Raw genomic sequence first — 21,942 nt, 5'->3', positions numbered from 1 at the left:
GGGCAAAAACACGAAGGCAGAATATTATCTGAATGGTGGCAGATTAGGAAAAGGGGAGGTGCAACGAGACCTGGGTGTCATGGTACATCAGTCATTGAACGTTGGCATACAGGTACAGCAGGCGGTGAAGAAGCCAAATGGTATGTTGGCCTTCATAGCTAGGGGATTTGAGTATAGGAGCAGGGAGGTCTTACTGCAGTTGTACAGGGCCTTAGTGAGGCCTCAGCTGGAATATTGTGTTCAGTTTTGGTCTCCTAATCTGAGGAAGGACGTTCTTGTTATTGAGGGAGTGCAGCGAAGGTTCACCAGACTGATTTCTGGGATGGCAGGACTGACATATGAGGAGAGACTGGATCGACTGAGCCTATATTCACTGGAGTTTAGAAGGATGAGAGGGGATCTCATAGATACATATAAAATTCTGACGGGACTGGACAGGTTAGGTGCAGGAAGAATGTTCCCGATGTTGGGGAAGTCCAGAACCAGGGTACATAGTCTAATGAAATTGGGAGAAACTTCTTCATTCAGAGAGTTGTTAACCTGTGGAATTCTCTACCGCAGAGAGTTGTTGATGCCAGTTCGTTGGATATATTCAAGAGGGAGTTAGATATGGCCCTTACAGCCTTACAGCTAAAGGGATCAAGGGGTATGGAGAGAAAGCAGGAAAGGGGTACTGAGGTGAATGATCAGCCATGATCTTATTGAATGGTGGTGCAGGTTCGAAGGGCCGAATGGCCTACTCCTGCACCTATTTTCTATGTTTCTATGTAACCTCAACTTCTTCACCTTGGGCTTCTTCCAAAGATCTGCAGCAGATACTTGTAGGATCTCGCAGCCAGCCGCCCACAGATGCATCGATGCCATGTTTTCCAAGTCAGCCAATTATATCAACTTTGCCACTAATGGAGGCCAGTGCTACTGATCGGGTGCTCAGCTTTGCAGCTCTGGCTGACTACCCACAGGTGCAGGGCGGCATCAATTGCAGATATGTGCCCATGACGGCACCCTATCATCAACCAGGAATGCTTGTGAACTGCAAGGGCTTGATGATTAAGCATATGTGCGACAGATTCCCTGGCAGCTGTCATGACACTTCCGTGCTGTGCCAGCCCACCCTCCCTCGGCTCTTCGCTCCTCCAAATAGACTTACCAGATGGCTGCTTGCAGACAAGGGCTATCCACTGAAGACGTGGCTCATGACACCCTTGAGGACTCCCAAGTACTGATTCCGAAGAGCGTTATAATGAGAGCCAAATGTCCACCAGATGTGTCATAGAGCAAGCAATAAGCATGCTGAAGATGTGTTTCAGATGCCTTGACCGATCTGGAGGAACCCTCTCTATGCTCCAGCCACAGTTTCCAGAATCATCGTCATTTGCTGCCCGCTGCACAACATAGCGCTGCAGGAAGAGCAAAGCGCAGAGCACACAACCTCTTCAGAGAAGGAGGAGGAGGAGCAGGTGGATGACGAGAAGGAGCAGGAAGAGGAACCTGAGGTGCGGATAGCACCAGCAGCGGTGCACATTGTTGTCTGGAAGGAAGGCCCCAGAACGACCTCATCATGCCTAGATTTCCTTAATTTGCTCCAATGCTGCCACGTGCTCCACAGAGCTCCCCACTCCCTCCCTCCCGCCCCCGACAACACCATAAAGCATCCCTACAATGACCTAGCCATTCCTCACACCCAAACCCCCAGTGCCCAGTTAAGTAATGTCTCACCATTCACTCCAAGTGACAAAGCCACATCCAAGGTAGCAGGCAAAAATGGACTCGGCCATTAAAATAATTGAAACTTGGGGCTAGCATTTTTTATACACCCTTGGACATACCCATGTACATCTACTTTAGTGTCATTTTTCTCTTCCACGAGCTTCTACAAGGTGCAACCCCTGTGGCTTCAGCAGAGGTAGAGGCAGCCTGTTCACTTCCCTGCTGGGACTCGGACACTTTTGGTGGATGTTCTTTAGATTTTGGAGCCTGTGATAGCCCCGCCAAAGTCGGCTTCTCCTGCAACTGTGCAGGGGCAGTATCTGGCATCGGGATCTGAGGAAGCATGTGGGGCTCTAACTGAGGGGGCAGGCGGGGGGGGGGCGGGGTAATGGGGGAGAAGTATGAGTGCTTTGAGAGGAGCCTCCACTTCCATGTCCCCTCTCACCATCATCCCTCTCATGGGCCACCCACACTTCCCTGCTAGCAAGGAGCTGGAGAACACCCTGCTGCACAGCAGTGGGGCGATGAACGCCCAAGTCTATGTTTATACCCCTCCTCAAGAGGAGGTCTACGAGTGACTACTGTTTGCCATGTGGCTGCATGAGATGTGATTCTGTCACCAGGTTGCTGGGATGTCCCCCTCTCTCCGTCTCCCACCGCCAACATCTCTGCAATGCCCGATATCTCCAGAGCATTCTCCTGTGCTGGTGTTAGTTGGGTGAAGACAGGAGGGCCATCTCCGGTTCTCTGCCCCACCCGTGTGTTCTGGGCTCTTTTCTCCTGCAAAGAGGGAAAGAAGAGAAGTTTTAGTAAGAGTGGTGGAATGAGTATAAGGAATGTATGGGTTACATCTATAGTGGATGACTATGAAGAAATGGGGTGCCAATGTCAAATGGCCTCCTTCGGTGGTGTTACTTGCTATGATTGCATTCAGATGAGGATGAGTGTTTGGGCTGGTTCATCAGATGGGAATGTGAGTATATACATAGAGAGGGGGATGGGTGGACATGCAAGGTATGTTGGTGTGATGAATGATGTGCAGTTGAAAAGGCAGAGTGCTGGGAATATGGTGACAGGAACATCAGGATAAAGGTGAGTGCGGCATTGCAATTGCCTTTCCCGGCCTAATGAGATAAATCAATCGTTTCTTACACTGGATCCATGTCCTCCTGACCACATCCCTGCAGCAGACCTCCTCTGCTATATCTGGCCAAGCTTTTTTGGAGGTCTTATTCGCATATCAGTAGGGAACAGGGTTTCCCTGCATGCTCTCTCTGCCTGCACTAGATTATGCAGGGATGGGTCAGAAAATTGTGATGCAGCCCTCTGCCTTTGACTATCCAGTATTGACGGACTCAACCCCTTGTATTTCAGCTTCCAAACTCCTCCAGCGACCTTCAAATGAGTTGTGTGGTTTAAATATTGGCGCTGGAAATGAGTCATCAATGATGTCATCAGACCCACACAATTTAATTGGGCCGGGAAACGTGCATAGCTGCTTTAAGTGCAGCCATTACGTTAAAGTTATCCTGACGAACGTGCTGAGCAGAACATCGTGTTCCTGACTGCTACACGGCCTGCCGACCCAACTGCACTGTAAAATCTCTAGCCACAGCTACTTTGCACATAGCAAGATCCTTGTAAAAAGTAGCAATTTCCTGCTCCTCTTCTAGTAATGCCAAAGGATCTTTATAATCTATTTGAATCACGGAAGCAAACTGAAAAAGACCATCATTTGATATTCGATCTGAAAGACATCACCTTCAAAAATGCAGTACTGTACTGTTAGCTTAAAATATGTGTGCAAATATTGTAGTGACTTGAACCCACAATCATCTGGCTTCAGCAAGAATGTTACTGACTGAGGCAAGTTGACATCTTGCAGCTCCTTGTACAATTGGGGAAAAACAGCAACTCATGTGGGACAAAGTGTTCCTTATATTTTGTCTCCATGGAAAGGAATTTTAATTTTAGCTATCCTGTCAAAGAAGCAGGTAATGTTAAACCTATACAAATCATTGATTGGGCCAAAGTTAGAACACTGTATCCAGGTTTGGATGTCTTATTTTAGAAAGGATGCCAAAGCCATGGGGATGATGCAGAAGCGATTCGCTGATGATACCAGGGTTGAGGGGAGCCCAGAAAAACGGGGACTCTCTTCATTTGGGGAAATTGGGAAAAATTATTCCAATGTAACTCAAAGGACATAAATTTGATAAATCACCAAAAAAACAAAAACAGAAGGTAGGAGATGTTTTTAAAAGATTATGATCGGGAATGTCCAAGGAGAAACAGAAACCATGATATTTTTTAATAGAGAAATGGATAGATATTTTAAAGTTTGGGAAAGAGCAAGCGAATAGAACTAAATGGATACCTCTTTCAGAGAGCCAGCACAGTTGCGATGGACCATAACAGTCATCTTCTGTGTTATAAAATTCTACGAGTCTGTGAAGCTGGTGAGGGAGAAAGTGCTTTCAACAAAGTTTTTACTACGTAAGTTAAAGAGGCATTTAATTAAGGTGAAATAAATGTGAAATTTTAGAGGTGATTGTTTTCCTCCCAGGATAGCATATCAAATGTACCTGGAATTTAAAAAAAGCTTAGAAACTTGTTGGAAGTCATAAAAGTAAAACGTAATTGGACCCAGCCCTGAACATCTGGATAGCTACCCAGTAAAGAATAAATCTTGTATGGTCCATGTGGACCATGCACACCAATATATCAAGTTCAGATCTACAAACTTGGTATGTCTGTGTTCTGAGCAAATTGCTACTATGGTAGTTAGTGGAGCCCACATGCTGACAATTGGCACATTATAACTACATTGGATACTTTTTAATTTTGTTTTTACTTTAATTAAGCACGGTATAATTCTGTTTTCTTTTCACTGCGAGCATCTCTTCAAACCATGGCTACTTTATTACTTCCTCTGGGTTTATACTGTCATTTAGTTTCTTTCTAGAGAATACTGCGCTTTATTCACGTACATGAAGGAAGTTGAGCTCTTCTAGATTATCTTTCACGTCTTAAAAGGGTCATTAATATGAGTACAGTATGGCTTGTACAGTGCACAATCCCTTTCTCGTATATCCAGAGAAAGTTAAGTGTATAAAACTTTCTGGGTGGCAAACTTGATTTTTTTTTTTTCTTCCTATCATTTTGAGAGTTAGTTAATAAAAACAGAAGTGATCTTGTGTAGTGCAAGGGCTTTCTTCAGAACTGTGATTGAGGGTTTTATGCCGAGTCCCCAAGTTGGAGGCCAACAGACCATGATGTGAGCATTGAAGATGCAGTACTGCCTCTCCTTTCTCACTGCTATATCAGTGTTCCTAACTGTTGGAGCAAATGATTTGTTACCAAAAGCATGGAGGCTGCTTAAGATGAGCACTGATAAGGTATCTTGACCGAATTACTAAACATTTCCCCTTGCAAAAAGCATTTGCACACGACTACAATATAAAAACATGGATATGGCCCATTCTCTAATTTCAAATTCTGTTCAATGAAAAACTCAGAGGGGTCGAAATTTGGTTTGGCGGCGGTAACCGAGGTGAGGCAGGACATCCTGCGCACGGCGAGGAAGTCCTGCAAGAGCTGCGAAATTGGGGGTACCTCCCCCGAGAGAAAGTGGAGCGTAATGTCAGATGTTCCATTTCCTCTCGGGGGCGGGACCGAGGCACTAAGGGTGGGAATTTTCCAGTGTTATGCTGGCCTTGAGCACAGGGTCCTCCCCTTCTGTTAAAGGGGAGGGCATGCTGTGAGTTCTGCAGTGGGGTGAAGGGTCTCCTCTTCGCCACCGGGGGAGCAAGGTGCCATGGCAGCAGCCCGGCACAGAAGCACAGTGCCGTGCTGCAGCATCGCGCCACGGAGCCCGCAAAATCTTCATTGAAAGGTTGGCCATTTTGCAAAAAGTCAGCAGCGCACCTCCCCTTTAAATTTCACCCCACGAGCGGAGTACGGCCCGATTTGCGACCCGCGAAGCTGGCGCTGTCGTCGCCGGTGGAAGCCTCACGGGCGACGACTAAATTTCACTGTTGCACACAGCGATGATGTCATTGTCACCACCGCAGCGGCCTGGGGCGCTACCACTTTTGCGCCTCCCCAAACTCCCGCGGAATTTCGCAGGAGGCAGTAGCTGCCCCAGGCGAGAAATCGTTTCCTTCCCATAATGGGCAGCGCAAACGATGCAAATTTCTCCCCCAGAGTCGCTCATCATCTTAAAATTTTTTAATTTTAACTTTTTATTTATTCGTTTATTTTTATTTAACCAATGAGTGATAGTAATATCAGGGAGCTGGACAGAGTTACTTGTTCCCATCGTGACCGAGGGTTGAACTAACATAATAACTACATTCATTAACTTCGGACAAGCGACAGCAATTGTTTCATTGTAATTTAGGCAGCAGCTATACTTCAACCACAAGTATTAGACTAGTATTTGCGGACCTTGCAAACCCAAGTTATACTACTCGTTGCAACTCGCACTGAGGTTCGTGACAAACTGAAGGAATGCTGTACTACCAGAGGTACCATCTTTTGGATGAGACATTAAACCAAGGTCCTATATGCCCTCTCGGGTGAATATAAAGCATCCTATGACACTATTCAAAGACTAAGGGGAGTTTTCCCGGTCTCTACACCAACATTGTAACCCTCAACCAACTTTCTTTATCAAAAAAAACAGATTATTTGGTCATCTATATCATTGATATTTGTAGGACTTGCTGTGTGCCACATTGCCCTACATTAAAACAGTTACTTCACATCAAAAAATACTTAATTGGTTGTGAAGTACTTTGGAATGTCCTGAAATCGTGGAATACGATATACAAATGTAAATTTATAATCACAGGAATCTTGATACATATTGGTATCCACAGGGATCATGATATAAATCGCCTAATACTCCAAATGTTATCTTGTCCCTTATCTCAATATTTTTTTCTTTAAAATTTCCTCCTCTCATTTCTGTACTTTATCATCATCATCATCATAGGCAGTCCCTCGAAATCGAGGAAGACTTGCTTCCACTCCCTAAGTGAGTTCTTTGGTGGCTGAACAGTCCGATACAGGAGCCACAGACCCTGTTACAGGTGGGACAGACATTCGTCGGGGGAAGGGGTCGGTAGGGCTGGTTTGTCGCGCGCTCCTTCCGCTGCCTGCGCCTGGCCTCTTGGTGCTCCTTACGTCGAGACTCAAAGAGCTCAACGCCCTCCCGGATGGACTTTCTTCACCTCGGGCGGTCTGCGGCCAAGGTCTCCCAGGTATCAGTGGTGATGTTGCACTTTACCAGGGAGACTTTGAGGGTGTCCTTTATAATGTTTCCGCTGTCCTCCTTTGGCTCCTTTACCATGAAGGAGCTCCGCATAAAGTATTTGCTTCGGGAGTCTCGTATCTGGCATGCATACTATGTGGCCTGCCCAGCGAAGCTGATCAAGTGTGGTCAGTGCTTCAATACTGGGGATGTTAGCCTGGTCGAGGACATTGATGTTGGTGCGGCTGTCCTCCCAGGAGATTTGCAGGATCTTGCGGAGACATCGTTGGTGATATATCTCCAGCGACTTGAGATGCATTCGGTACATTCTGTGCATGCCTCAGACCCATACAGGAGGGCGGGTATTACTACAGCCGTGTAGACCATGAGTTTGGTGGTAGATTTGAGGGCCTGGTCTTCAAACACTCTTCCGCAGGCGGCCGAAGGCTGCGCTGGCACACTGGAGGCGATGCTGAATCTCCGCATCAATGTCTGTCTTTGTTGATAAGAGGCTCTCGAGATATGGGAAATATTCCATGTTGTCCAGGGCCGCGCCGTGGATCTTGATGATTGGAGGGCAGTGTTGTGCGGGGATGACGGGCTGGTGAAGGACCTGTGTCATACGGATGTTAAGCGTAAGGCCCATGCTTTCATATGTCTCAGTGAATACATTGACTATATCCTGGAGTTCAGCCTCTGAAAGTGTACAGACGCAGGCATCGTCCGCATACTGCAGCTCAACGACAGAGGTTGGAGTGATCTTGGACCTGGCCTGGAGGCGGTGCAGGTTAAACAGCTTCCCACTGGTTCTGTAGTTTAATTCCACTCCAGCGGGGAGCTTGTTGATTGTGAGGTGGAGCATGGCGGCGAGGAAGATTGGGAAGAGGGTTGGGGCGATGACGCAGCCATGTTTGACCCCGGTCCGGATGTGGATTGGGTCTGTAATGGGTCCGTTGGTAAGGATCACTGCCTGCATGTCATCGTGAAGCAGGCAAAGGATGTTGACAAACTTTTGGGGGCATCCGAAATGGAGGAAGATGCTCCATAGACCCTCACGGTTGACAGTGTCAAAAGCCTTTGTAAGATCGAAAAAGGCCATGTATAAAGACTGGCGCTGCTGCCTGCATTTTTCCTGCAACTAGCGCGCTGCAAAGATCGTGCCCCGTGGGGGACAAAATCCGCATTGTGATTCCGGGAGGAGCTCCTCGGCCACAGGGAGAAGACGATTGAGGAGAACTCGAGTGACAACTTTCCCAGTGGCTGAAAGCAGGGAGATTCCCCTGTAGTTGCCACAGTTGGACTTTTCCCCCTTTTTAAAAATTATCACAATCACTGCATCTCTGAGATCTCCCGGCATGCTCTTCTCCCTCCAAATGAGAGAGATGAGGTCATGTATCCGCGCCAACAGCGCCTCTCCGCCATATTTTAGCGCCTCAGTAGTGATTCCATCCACAGCCGTAGCCTTGTTATTCTTAAGCTGTTTTATAGCTTTGCCTACCTCGTGCAACGTTGGAGTTTCACTGAGTTGGTGGTGGGTGGCATGCTGCGGGATGGAATCGAGAACACTCGAGTCAAAGGCAGAGTCTTGATTGAGGAGATCTTCAAAGTGCTCCTTCCATCGGGCCCTGACAGCCTCGGTGTCCTTGATGAGTATTTCCCCGTTCTTGGCCAGGAGTGGGGTGGGGCCTTGGGAGTTTGGACCATAGGTGGCCTTGACTGCAGTGAAGAATCCTCGCATATCGTGGCTGTCGGCCAGTTGTTGTATCTCCTGTGCTTTCTCCATCCACCAGCTGTTCTTTAGGTCCCAAGTTTTTTGTTGGACATGAGCCTTGAGCCGTCTGTAATGTTGTTTTGCAGCTCCCGACTGTTGCTTGAGGCTCAGAAATGCTTCGCGCTTGCAATCTATTAGTTCTTCGATCACCTGATCGTTTTCATCAAACCAGTCCTAATGTTTTCTGGATGAGTGACCACGTGTCTCTTCACAGGCACTGGTTATAGAGGCCTAGAGGGCAGACCAAGCACTATGGAGGTTCAGTATCTTAGGGTCATCAAGGCACGCCAGATTGGCTGTGACACGCTGGTTGTATAGGGCTCTCTTAGCTGGGTCTCTAAGTGCCCCGGCATTAACGTTTTTGCGGAACTGCTTCTGCTGTCCCCTCTGCTTTGGGGCAATGTTAATGTTGATGATGGATTGGATTAGGCGGTGGTCCGTCCAGCAGTCGTCAGCTCCTGTCATAGCGCGGGTGATGCACACATCCTTGCGATCCCTGGCTCGGACGATGACATAGTCAAGCAGGTGCCAGTGTTTGGAGCAAGGGTGTTGCCACGATACCTTGTATTTGTCCCTCTGGCGGAACAGCGTGTTGGTGATGAGGAGTTCATGTTCTACACATTTTGGCAGGCGTAAGGTACCGCTGGAATTGGCTTTCCCTACCCCCTCTCTGCCAATGACACCTCCCCAGAGGGCTGTGTCTTTGCCAACCCTGGCATTAAAATCAACCAGGAGGATCAATTTGTCGCCCGTGGGAACACGGGACAAGGATGTCTCGAGGTTCGAATAAAAACCCTCTTTCGCCTCATCCGTGGTATCGAGTGTGGGGGCATACGCACTGATGACTGTGACACATTGGTTCCGAGATAGGGAGATACGGAGAGTCATGAGGCGTTTGTTGACCCCACAGGGGGAGTCTTTGAGGCGGTTGATCAGCTCATTCTTGACGGCAAAGCCGACTCCGTGAAGGCAGCATTCTGCCTCTGGTTTCCCTTTCCAGAAGAAGGTGTAACCTCCACCATGTTCCTTCAACTGCCCTTCCCCTGCCGGCCAGGTCTCGCTTAGGGCGGCGATGTCAATGTCAAAACGTCTTGAGTTCCCGGGCAATTATGGCGCTGCGGCATTCCGGCCTGTTGCTGTAGGAATTGTCCATGAGGGTCCTGACATTCCAGGTCCCGAACTTCATACTGACGGAGTGGAAGATGCCTGTGCGTAAGTTCTTTTAACGAGTACTTTCTAGTGAATGAGAAATATAGAAAATAGGTGCAGGAATAGGCCATTCGGCCCTTCGAGCCTGCACCGCCATTCAATAAGATCATGACTGATCATTCCCTCAGTACTCCTTTCCTGCTTTCTCTCCATACTCCTTGATCCCCTTCGAAGTAAGGGCCATATCTAACTCCCTCTTGAATATATCCATTGAACTGGCATCAACAACTCTCTGCAGCAGTGAATTCCACAGGTTAACAACTCTGAGTGAAGAAGTTTCTCCTCATCTCAGTCCTAAATGACCTACCTCTTATCCTAAGACTATGTCCCCTGGTTCTGGACTTCCCCAACATCGGGAACATTCTTCACGCATCTAAGCTAAATTTTAAAAGTAGGATCTCAAAAGTAGTAATCTCGGGATTGCTACCAGTGCCACGTGCTAGTCAGAGTAGGAATCGCAGGATAGCTCAGATGAATACGTGGCTTGAGCAGTGGTGCAGCAGGGAGGGATTCAAATTCCTGGGGCATTGGAACCCGTTCTGGGGGAGATGGGACCAGTACAAACCGGATGGTCTGCACCTAGGCAAGACTGGAACCAATGTCCTAGGAGGAGTGTTTGCTAGTGCTGTTGGGGAGGAATTAAACTAATATGGCAGGGGGACAGAGGGAAACAAAATGGAGACAGAAGCAAAAGACAGAAAGGAGATGAGTAAAAGTGGAGGGCAGAGAAACCCAAGGCAAAATACAAAAAGGGCCACTTTGCAGCAAAATTCTAAAGGGTCTAAGTGTGTTTAAAAAGACAAGCCTGAAGGCTCTGTGCCTCAATGTGAGGAGTATTCGGAATAAGCTGGACGAATTAACTGTGCAGATAGCAGTTAATGAATGCGATGTGGCTGGCATCATGGAGACATGGCTCCAGGGTGACCAAGGCTGGGAACTCAACATCCAAGGGTATTTAACATTTAGGAAGGATAGACAGAAAGGAAAAGGAGGCGGGGTGGCGTTGCTGGTTAAAGAGGAAATTAATGCAATTGTAAGGAAAGACATTACCTTGGATGATGTGGAATCGGTACGGGTGGAGCTACGGAATACCAAGGGACAAAAAACGCTAGTGTGAGTTGTGTACAGACCTCCAAACAGTAGTAGTGATGTTGGGGAGGGCATCAAACAGGAAATTAGTGGTGCATGCAATAAAGGTGCAGCAGTTATCATGGGTGACTTTAATATGCATATAGATTGGGCTAACCAAACCAGAAACAATACGGTGGAGGAGGATTTCCTGGAGTGCATAAGGAATGGTTTTCTACACCAATATGTCGAGGAACCAACTGGGCCGGAAGCCATCTTAGACTGGGTGTTGTGTAATGAGAGAGGATTAATTAGCAATCTCGTTGTGCGAGGCCCCTTGGGGAAGAGTGACCATAATATGATGGAATTCTACGTTAGGATGGAGAATGAAACAGTTAATTCAGAGACCATGGTCCAGAACTTAAAGAAGGGTAACTTTGAAGGTATGAGGCGTGAATTGGCTCGGATAGATTGGCGAATAATACTTAAGGGGTTGACAGTGGATGAGCAATGACAGACATTCAGAGACCACATGGATGAACTACAACAATTGTACATCCATGTCTGGCGTAAAAATAAAAAAGGGAAGGTGGCTCAACTGTGGCTATCAAGGGAAATCAGGGATAGTATTAAAGCCAAGGAAGTGGCATACAAATTGGCCAGAAATAGCAGCGAACCTGGGGACTGGAAGAAATTTAGAACTCAGCAAAGGAGGACAAAGAGTTGATTAGGGCAGGGAAAATAGAGTACGAAAGGAAGCTTGCAGGGAACATTAAAATGGACTGCAAAAACTTCTATAGATATGTAAAGAGAAAAAGATTAGTAAAGACAAACGTAGGTCCCCTGCAGTCAGAATCAGGGGAAGTCATAACGGGGAGCAAAGAAATGGCAGACCAATTGAACAAGTACTTTGGTTCGGTATTCACTAAGGAGGACACAATCAACCTTCCGGATATAAAAGGGGTCAGAGGGTCTAGTAAGAAGGAGGAACTGAGGAAAGTCCTTATTAGTCGGGAAATTGTATTGTGGAAATTGATGGGATTGAAGGCCGATAAATCCCCAGGGCCTGATGGACTGCATCCCAGAGTACTTAAGGAGGTGGCTTTGGAAATAGCGGATACATTGACAGTCATTTTCCAACATTCCATCAACTCTGGATCAGTTCCTATGGAGTGGAGGGTAGCCAATGTGACCCCACTTTTTATCAAAGGAGGGAGAGAGAAAACAGGAAATTATAGACCGGTCAGCCTGACATCAGTAGTGGGTAAAATGATGGAATCAATTATTAAGGATGAAATAGCAGCACATTTGGAAAGCAGTGACAGGATTGGTCCAAGTCAGCATGGATTAGCGAAAGGGAAATCATGCTTGACAAATCTTCTGGAATTTTTTGAGAATGTTTCCAGTAGAGTGGACAAGGGAGAACCAGTTGATGTGGTGTATTTGGACTTTCAGAAGGTTTTCGACAAGGTCCCACACAAGAGATTAATGTGCAAAGTTAAAGCACATGGGATTGGGGATAGTATGCTGACATAGATTGAGAACTGGTTGGCAGACAGGAAGCAAAGAGTAGGAGTAAATGGGTACTTTTCAGAATGGCAGGCAGTGACTAATGGGGTATCGCAAGGTTCTGTGCTGGGGCCCAGCTGTTTACATTGTACATTAATGATTTATACGAGGGGATTAAATGTAGTATCTCCAAATTTGCGAATGACACTAAGTTGGATGGCAGTGTGAGCTACGAGGAGGATGCTATGAGGCTGCAGTGACTTGGATAGGTTACGTGAGTGGGCAAATGCATGGCAGATGCAGTATAATGTGGATAAATGTGAGGTTATCCACTTTGGTGGTAAAAACAGAGAGACAGACTATTATCTGAATGATGACAGATTAGGAAAATGGGAGGTGCAACGAGACCTGGATGTCATGGTACATCAGACATTGAAGGTTGGCATGCAAGTACAGCAGGCGGTTTAGAAAGCAAATGGCATGTTGGCCTTCATAGCGAGGGGATTTGAGTACAGGGGCAGGGAGATGTTGCTGCAGTTGTACAGGGCCTTGGTGAGGCCTGGAGTATTGTGTACAGTTTTGGTCTCCTAACTTGAGGAAGGACATTCTTGCTATTGAGGGAGTGCAGCGAAGGTTCACCAGACTGATTCCAGGGATGGCGGGACTGACATATCAAGAAAGACTGGATCAACTGGGCTTGTATTCACTGGAGTTCAGAAGAATGAGAGGGGATCTCATGGAAACGTTTAAAATTCTGACTGGTTTAGACAGGTTAGATACAGGAAGAATGTTCCCAATGTTGGGGAAGTCCAGAACCAGGGGTCAAGGATAAGGGGTAAGCCATTTAGGACCGAGATGAGGAGAAACTTCTTCACCCAGAGAGTGGTGAACCTGTGGAATTCTCTACTACAGAAAGTTGTTGAGGCCAATTCACTAAATATATTCAAAAAGGAGTTAGATGTAGTCCTTACTACTAGGGGGATCAAGGGGTATGGTGAGAAAGCAGGAATGTTCAGCCATGATCTCATTGAATGGCGGTGTAGGCTTGAAGGGCAGAATGGCCTCCTCCTGCACCTATTTTCTATCTTTCTATGTAACCTGTTCAATCCTGTCAGAATTTTATACGTTTCTATGAGATCCCCTCTCATCCTTCTAAACTGCAGTGAATAAAGGCCCAGTTCATCCAGTCTCCTCATATGACAGTCCAGCCATCCCTGGAATCATTCTGGTGAACCTTCGCTGCACACAATACTCCAAGTGAGGCCTCACTAAGGCCCTGTACAACTGCAGTAAGACCTCCCTGCTCCTATACTCAAATCCCCTAGCTATGAAGGCCAACATACCATTTGCCACCTTCACCGTCTGCTGTACCTGCATGCCAACTTTTAATGACTGATGAACCAAGACACCCAGGTCTCGTTGCACCTCCCCTTCACCTAATCTGCCGCCATTCAGATAATATTCTGCCTTTGTGTTTTTGCCCCCAAAATGGATAACCGCACCTAACCTGTCCAAGTCACCCTTTGCCTCTTAGCGTCCTCCTCACAGCTCACACTGCCACCCAGTTTAGTGTCATCTGCAAACTTGGAGATATTACACTCAATTCCTTCATCTAAATCGTTAATGTATATTGTAAAGAGCTGGGGTCCCAGCACTGAGCCCTGCGGCACTCCACTAGTCACTGCCTGCCATTCTGAAAAGGACCCTCTGCTTCCTGTCTGCCAACCAGTTCTCTACCCACGTCAGTACATTACCCCCAATACCATGCGCTTTGATTTTGCACATCAATCTCTTGTGCGGGACCTTGTCAAAAGCCTTTTGAAAGTCTAAATACACCACATCCACTGGGTTCTCCCTTGTCCACTCTGCTAGTTACATCCTCAAAAAATTCCAGAAGATTCGTCAAGCATGATTTCCCTTTCATAAATCCATGCTGACTTGGACCAATCCTGTCACTGCTTTCCAAATATGCTGCTATTTCATCCTTAATGATTGATTCCAACATTTTCCCCACGACTGATGTCAGGCTAACCGGTCTATAACTACCCGTTTTCTCTCTCCCTCCCTTTTTAAAAAGTGGTGTTACATTAGCTACCCTCCAGTCCATAGGCACTGATCCAGAGACTGTTGGAAAATGATCACCAATGCATCCACTATTTCTCGGGCCACTTCCTTAAGTACTCTGGGATGCAGACTATCAGGCCCCGGGAATTTATCAGCCTTCAATCCCATCAATTTCCCCAACACAATTTCCCGCCTAATAAGGATATCCTTCAGTTCCTCCTTCTCACTCGACCCACTTTCCCCTAGTACATTCGGAAGGTTATTTGTGTCTTCCTTCGTGAAGACAGAACCGAAGTATTTATTCAATTGGTCTGCCATTTCTTTGTTCCCCATTATAAATTCACCTGAATCCGACTGCAAGGGACCTACCTACATTTGTCTTCACTAATCTTTTTCTCTTCACATATTTATAGAAGCTTTTGCAGTCAATTTTTATGTTCCCTGCAAGCTTCCTCTCGTACTCTATTTTCCCCCTCTTAATTAAAACCTTAGTCCTCCTCTGTTGAATTTTAAATTTCTCCCAGTCCTCAGGTTTGTTGCTTTTTCTAGCCAATTTATATGCCTTCTTCTTTGGTTTTAACACTATCCTTTAATTTCCTTTGTTAGCCACGGTTGAGCCACCTTCCCCATTTAATTTTTACTCCAGACAGGGATGTACAATTGCTGAAGTAGTGAAAGGGTAGCTGGTAAGTAATAATGTGGCCCAAAAAATATGACTTCTGTATTTCCAAACCTGTAGTAATGGAACCTGTCCCTAGAGGGTACACAAGTTTGAACATCAGTGGTGGCTGGAATTTAAACCTCAGCTCTTTGAATACAATTCAAATATTCCACCACTAGAATTACTGAGCTGCTTATTTCCAGAAAATTGCTAAAGTGCAATAATGTGCAAGGACATTCAGATTCGTAGTCACTGAAAGCATATTGTGATACTTTATTAAATGTTGCTGATATAATAATCAGGAAACTATCATCATTATAAGGTTTTATTTATACTTTGCTGATATATGTTGACTCAGTTTTAACAACATTGCACAGTGGATTTTACAGTTGATAAAATGAATTTGGTTAAGCTCGCAGTTAAGAGTTTTGCTAACTTTGCAAGTTATTTCAGTTGGTGTTTTTTCAGCAGTATTACTGATGCTAATATCAGTGCAGAGTCTTTTTTACTATAATCCCAACCATTTAAATGTTCTTACTGTGTTTGCAGAATGCAGCTCGTATTGTGCGAGCGCTTTTCGAGGTTGCCCTGAGAAGGCGATGGCCTGCAATGACGTACCGGTTGCTGAATTTGTGCAAGATAATTGACAGGAGATTATGGGGATGGTGCAATCCACTACGCCAGTTCTCAGTTTTGCCAGGTCATGTGCTTTCAAAACTGGAGGAAAAGAAACTCACCATAGATAAGATGAAGGACATGCGCAAGGATGAAATAGGTGAAGTGATCTTAAAAGAATCTTTAATGTCAGAGAATATTGGTAAACAGCTCAAGGTGTCATGGTATAATATGGCAGTCTATATTGCAGCAGCCAAAACCAAAAATGTTCTCGTAATACTTAATTTTCGTTTCACATGATGCTGTGTCACTGAGAGTGGTGTCTTCACAAGCTGCTTTGTTGTCATGTCGATCATGTGATTTGTTTTGAATGTGCAACGAGCTGACATCTTGACAGCAACTGATAAGTTAGTGCTTTTAAAGTACGAATCATGGTTTAGTTAAAACACAATTTATTAGATGTCAGGTGAATTATAAGGTTAAAATTCAAACTTTAGACAGGTTAAATCAAACATAAAGGATGTCTCTTTTTACACTAGAGCATGTATATATTTATTGTGAGAATTTCCCTTCATACAAACACACGCACTACTCGACTATCTGATACGGCCAATTGATTTCCTTGATTGTGTTGTGTTTTTTTAATGCTTCCCTAGCCATGGAGTTGAATGCGTGTCTGTAGTTAATGTTTTGTTTTCTTGCAAAGTTAGAATTTTTTTTCATAATTGAGCACAGTTTAAGGTTCTACAGGCAGTTATGCCTTTTAGTGTTAACTGAGTTCACTGGAGCAAATGATATAATTTAAAGGCCTAAATCTAAAACAAAATCTCCAATATCAAGCACAGGGCTATGCAAAGTTTCAATTTTGTTGTAGGTTGAAACAATTTAACCTCACTAATTTGGAAAATATATGATGCATTTCATTACTCAGTTTTGTTATTGGAGTTAGGTTTTATTAAATTTGTATCTATATTCTATAACTGAAAGGCAAGGCAGATAGACTATTCACCTGACAGTTTTTTTTGTTAGCTATGTTTATCTTCAACTAAAACATTAACCTATGTGTGACCTAGACTGCAAGCAGTGAATGAAAGGGCACAATTTTCCATATATGCAAAAGTGTTACTGGCAGATAGAATAGAATCTTACAGCACAGAAAGAGGCCATTTGGCCTGTCATGCCTGTGCCGACTCTTTTGAAAGAGCAGTCCAAATTTGTACCACATTCCAGCTATTTCGCCATAATCCTCCAAGTACATGTCTTTTGCCTTTTGATTGTTCCTATGGAATCTTGATTCCACCGCCGTTTCAGATAGTACATTCCAGATGTTAACCTTCTGTGTGAAAAAAATTCTCCTCATTTCTTCTCTAGTTCTTTTGCCAATTATTTTAAATCTATGACCTCTGATTACTGACCCACTTGCCAGAGGAAGCAGTTTCTCCCGACTTTCTTTTTAAAAAAAGAACCCTCATAATTTTGAATACCACTGTTCGGTCTCCCCTTAACCTTCTCTGCTCTAAGGATTCCAAGCCCAGCTTCTCCAGTCTCTCCACATAACTTAAGTCCCTCATCTCTGGTATCATCCTGATAAACGTCCTCTGTACCCTCTCCAAGGCTTTGACATCCTTCCTAAAGTGTGGTGCCCAGAATATTCCACTGAGGCCTAATCAGCAATTTGTAAAGGTTTAACATGACTTCCTTGTTTTGGTATTCAGTGCTCCTATTTACAAAGCCAAGTATCATATGCACTGTCTAACCGCCTTATCAACTTACCCTGCCACTACAAAGATTTTTGAATATGCACTCCCAGTCCCCTCTGCTCTTGCACCCCCTCAAAATAATACCAGATAAATTATGTTGCCTCTCCATGTTATTCCTCCCAAAATGCATCACTGCACACTTATCTGCATTAAATTGCATCTGCCATGTGTCTGCCCATTTCACCAATCTGTCTATGTCCTCCTGAAGTCTGCTACTGTCCTGCTGACCATTTAGTACATGCCAAGTTTTGTATTGTCAGCAAACTTAGAAATTGTACTCCCCATACCCAAGTCATTTATATATAACAATAAAAGCAATGGTCCTAATAACGAGCGCTTGGGGACCCCACTGCATATTTCTCACCAGTCAGAACATTCATTTACCACTACTTTGCCTCCTGTCCTTTAGCCAATTACATACCCCAGTTATGACCTTTAAGACCATATGCTTCTCTTTGCCGAATAAGTCTGTTATATGGTACTTATTCAAATGCTTTTGTAAGTCCAATGTACAATATCTACTGCACTACCTTCATCAACTCTCTTTGTTACTTCATCAAAAAACTCAAATCAGGTTAGTTAGTCATGATTTTGTCCTTGACAATGGTTTCTAGTAGTTTTCCCACCACTAATAGGCCTATTGTTACCAGATTCATCCCTCTCCCCTTTTTTAAACAGGGGTGTAACGTTTGCAGTCTATCCAGTGGATTAAATTTTAAAATTCAGCATCATTAATGGCTAAATTATCTTAAGAAAGCGATACAAAATATCCAAGCTTAAACATATTTATGGAGTTAGACCTCTGAATAAGAGTATACTAGCCTAGTGGTTATGTTACTGGAAGAGCAAAATGCTAAATTTAATGTAGTAAATCTGGTCATTTGTGGGGAGCACCAGAAAATTGATTTTTTTTTTTAAAGCTGCTAATTTGTCATAGAAGCCCAACTGGTTCACTACTGTCTTTCAGCCACTCCTAGTTGGCTTGGCATACATGTAACTCCAGTCCCATACTACGTGGTTGACTCTTAATGCATTCAGGGAAACCAGGGATGGGCAATAAATGTTGCCTTGCCAGTGTGTCCCACATCTAAGAAAAAAATTAACTTATTGGGCTTGAAATCCCGGTGCTGGGCTTCCCGCAGGCGCTCGCCAGAAAATAGTTAACAAAAATCCGCACCTACCTTTTGCTGCTGCGCCCTCCAGCGATCCCAGTCAGAGGCCTCCTCTCCCTGCGCATCGCAGCTTGTTCACGTCTTGGAGGTGCGCAGGGAGAAGCTGGAGTCATATGACACTGGACAGCCAATGAAGGTACAGTATTCTCATTCACAATAATGGGAACTCCGTAAGTAGGAGTTCTCATTTTTATGAATGTGAAACACCCTCCCCCTCACACCCCTCACACCAAAACACAAATAAAAAATAGAAAGAAAACATCACATATTTAACATTAATTTAAATTAAAGTTAATAAATGTGTGAGAAAAAATATAAATTTTTTGGATTTTTTGTAATTGGGGTTTAAAATAAACTTACCTTAATGGAACAGGGTTTTTAACAGAAAAATGTGGTTTTAAATGTTATTTTTATATGTTTTAAAACTCTTACGCTGGTAAAAGTCGGCTATGCGCCTGCTTTTACCAGGCACAAGAGATTAAGGACATTCGCTGGGCAAGAGATGGGCAGATAGCACAATCTTGCCCATGCGGATGTCCTTGCTGCCGAGATGCATTGGATCTGTCAAACCAGAACTTGATAGATCAGAAAAGCTGGTTTTCAGTGCATGCGCATTGCATGCCGAAAACCGGCTTTTGTGGGGCCTCGCCCGGGTCCATATACACTCCGTACGGACCCAGTGAGGCCGGAATTTAAGGCCCATACCATAATTGCACTGAAATAACAAAATACACATTTTAATTCCAGGGACAAATTGTACCTGCAAAATTTGGCATTTTGATAAATGAATGTATCCTTTTCTAAAATATGATTAATTTGAAAGATTTAACAATCTGAACTTTGATTTTATTGTCACTTTGTGTGACTAATCTTTATTATGTTTACTGATAATGTCACTGTTGAATGCTTCTTGGATATCGTCAGTTTAAATTACAAAGCTGGAACAGCATAAAACGTGATTTGACCTGCCCTTTTATTGCAAAGATTTGCATTTTTCCATATTTTACTGTCAGTTGTCTCCTTCTGTCTGAATCTGAAGTCATTGACTCCTTACAGGGATACATTCCCACATACACAATGCATTCTCTAATGCCTCATCCAACTGAGGGTGTGTATCAATATGTCATTGACCATAAAGAGCATCATAACTGGAGTCCGATCCTGTTCACACAGATGCACTTCCAACAGAAATCACTAAATAGTAATCGGATATGGGAAACCAATTTTCTCCAAGGCAGTTATCGTGCCCCTACAATCAATCCGTTGGGATTGCATAGGATATATGGCACAGAAACAGGCCTTTTGGCCTAACCAGTCCATGCCGGCGCTTATGCTCCACCTGTCTTTCCTCATTTAAATCTATCAGCGTGACCCTTTTCCGTTCTCCCTCATATGCTTGTCTAGCCTCCCCTTAAATGCATCTATATTATTCGCTTCAACCAATCCCTGTGGTAGCGAGTTCCACATTCTCACCACTCTCTGGGTAAAGAAGTTTCTTCTGAATTCCCTGTTGGATTTCTTGGTGACTAGCTTATATTGATGGCCTCTAGTTATGCTCTTCCCCAAAAGTGGAAACATTCTCTCTCTATCCACTCTATCAAAACCTTTCATAATTTTAAAGACCTCAATTAGGTCAGCACTCAGCCTTTTTTCAAGAAAAAAGAGACCCAGCCTGTTCATCCTTTTCTGATGCAGGTAATTATAACCTCGCATTTCTGCTATCCTCCTTGTAAATCTTCTCTGCACCCTCTCCAGTGCCGCTATCTCCTTTTTATAATATGACGACCAGAATTGTATGCAGTATTCTAAGTGTGGTCTAACTAAGGTTCGATACAGTTAACTCAGTACAGATCTAGAATCAAACCCCTGACGTTCCATGTGAGTATGGTTCAGTTACTCCGGTGAAGTATTGAGGGACTTCCCAGAGATTTACTTTGAAGTAAATTCATATGGTATATTAATTGCAGAAATGTTGCGTGGTTCTTAACATTTTAGGATCTTACTTTATTGAATGGACTCTGATTTACCAATATTGTATACTAAAGCAGAAAGTGACAAACCTCAGACAGGGTGAGGGTATCTGCACTGGAAAAAAAAATGTACAATTGCCATTTTAAAACGCCTTTGATACTTGTGTAGTAATGTTACATTTTTAACACTTCTGTTTTATTTTTAAACCTAAAAATAGTTCGGACTATCAACAGTTAACTCTTAAGTGCACATCAATTCATTCATAAACATTTATCATTTGCAGTGTCACAGGGTTATGTGCCCAGGTGACGTCACACTCCAGGGAGTCGATTTACAATTAGCCACCCAGGTGTAAAACTAGTGTTGGGATAGGCAGCCTGTTGGATTTTCATTTTCATGGACTCAATGCTTGGACAACAAGTTGAAAACCTACCCCTAGGTCTCATTGTTGAGTATACTCATTCAGCCGAGCCCTTCTTGTTTTGGCATGCATTCATGAGTCGTAGATTGACCCAGTCATGTGTATGACATGTTCATGGTAATCTTAACATTAAAAGATGTTTTACAGCCAGTGAAAAATCAATTTTTTGGCACGTGCTCCTACCTCCAAAACATATGGGAACCGGAGGAAGGAAAAAGGCAGATAAGGATAAATGACTCATTATTTTAAAATTTAGAATAAAGTTAGAATAGGTTAGGGAGAAAAATGTAATTAAAAATAAGAGTGTGAATGGGGAAAGGAGAATACAGAGCAAGCAATTTATTTTTTTCTGTTATAGTTTAGTGTTAATAATAAGTACTAAATCTACTGTAATAGCGTTTGTTTCAGAGCTACAGTGTGTGAGCTGAAAACTTAAATAGGCCTGAACCTGCTGGCACTCTGGGGGTTATGTGAACATGTGCCTAATATAATCTGAGAACTACATAGAAGCTTCAAAACAATGGGGTTTTAGTAAATACCAGATGCTTTTAACTTAATGCCTAAGTTTATTTTTGTAGTGTCAAGAGTGTATTTGCCTGAGATTTTACAAGCAGTAGTTTGTTTATTTGTAATGGAAGTACATTGAGACTCGATTTATTTGTTTCTGACCTACCAGCTAAGCAAATATTTTATGGTACAAGAATTTATTTGAAAATTTCAGAATAAAAGTTTGCTTAGGGCAGAAAATAGTTTT

At 44.1% G+C, this 21,942-nt stretch overlaps 1 protein-coding gene across 4 annotated transcripts in view; it reads left to right on the top strand.

Annotated features, from left to right (window-relative positions):
• The window catches only part of ascc3 (activating signal cointegrator 1 complex subunit 3), a 777,147-nt gene that overhangs the window by 477,700 nt on the left and 277,505 nt on the right, over positions 1-21,942 (top strand). For all 4 annotated transcript variants that reach the window (XM_070885599.1, XM_070885602.1, XM_070885601.1 and 1 more), the window contains exon 21: positions 15,799-16,024. In XM_070885599.1, the coding sequence (XP_070741700.1) occupies positions 15,799-16,024 (226 nt within the window). The remainder of the gene's footprint in view (positions 1-15,798; positions 16,025-21,942) is intronic.

Source organism: Pristiophorus japonicus, chromosome 7 (genome assembly GCF_044704955.1).
Source record: "Pristiophorus japonicus isolate sPriJap1 chromosome 7, sPriJap1.hap1, whole genome shotgun sequence".
NCBI lineage: Eukaryota > Metazoa > Chordata > Chondrichthyes > Pristiophoridae > Pristiophorus > Pristiophorus japonicus.
This window is presented reverse-complemented; position numbering and strand designations above follow the sequence as displayed.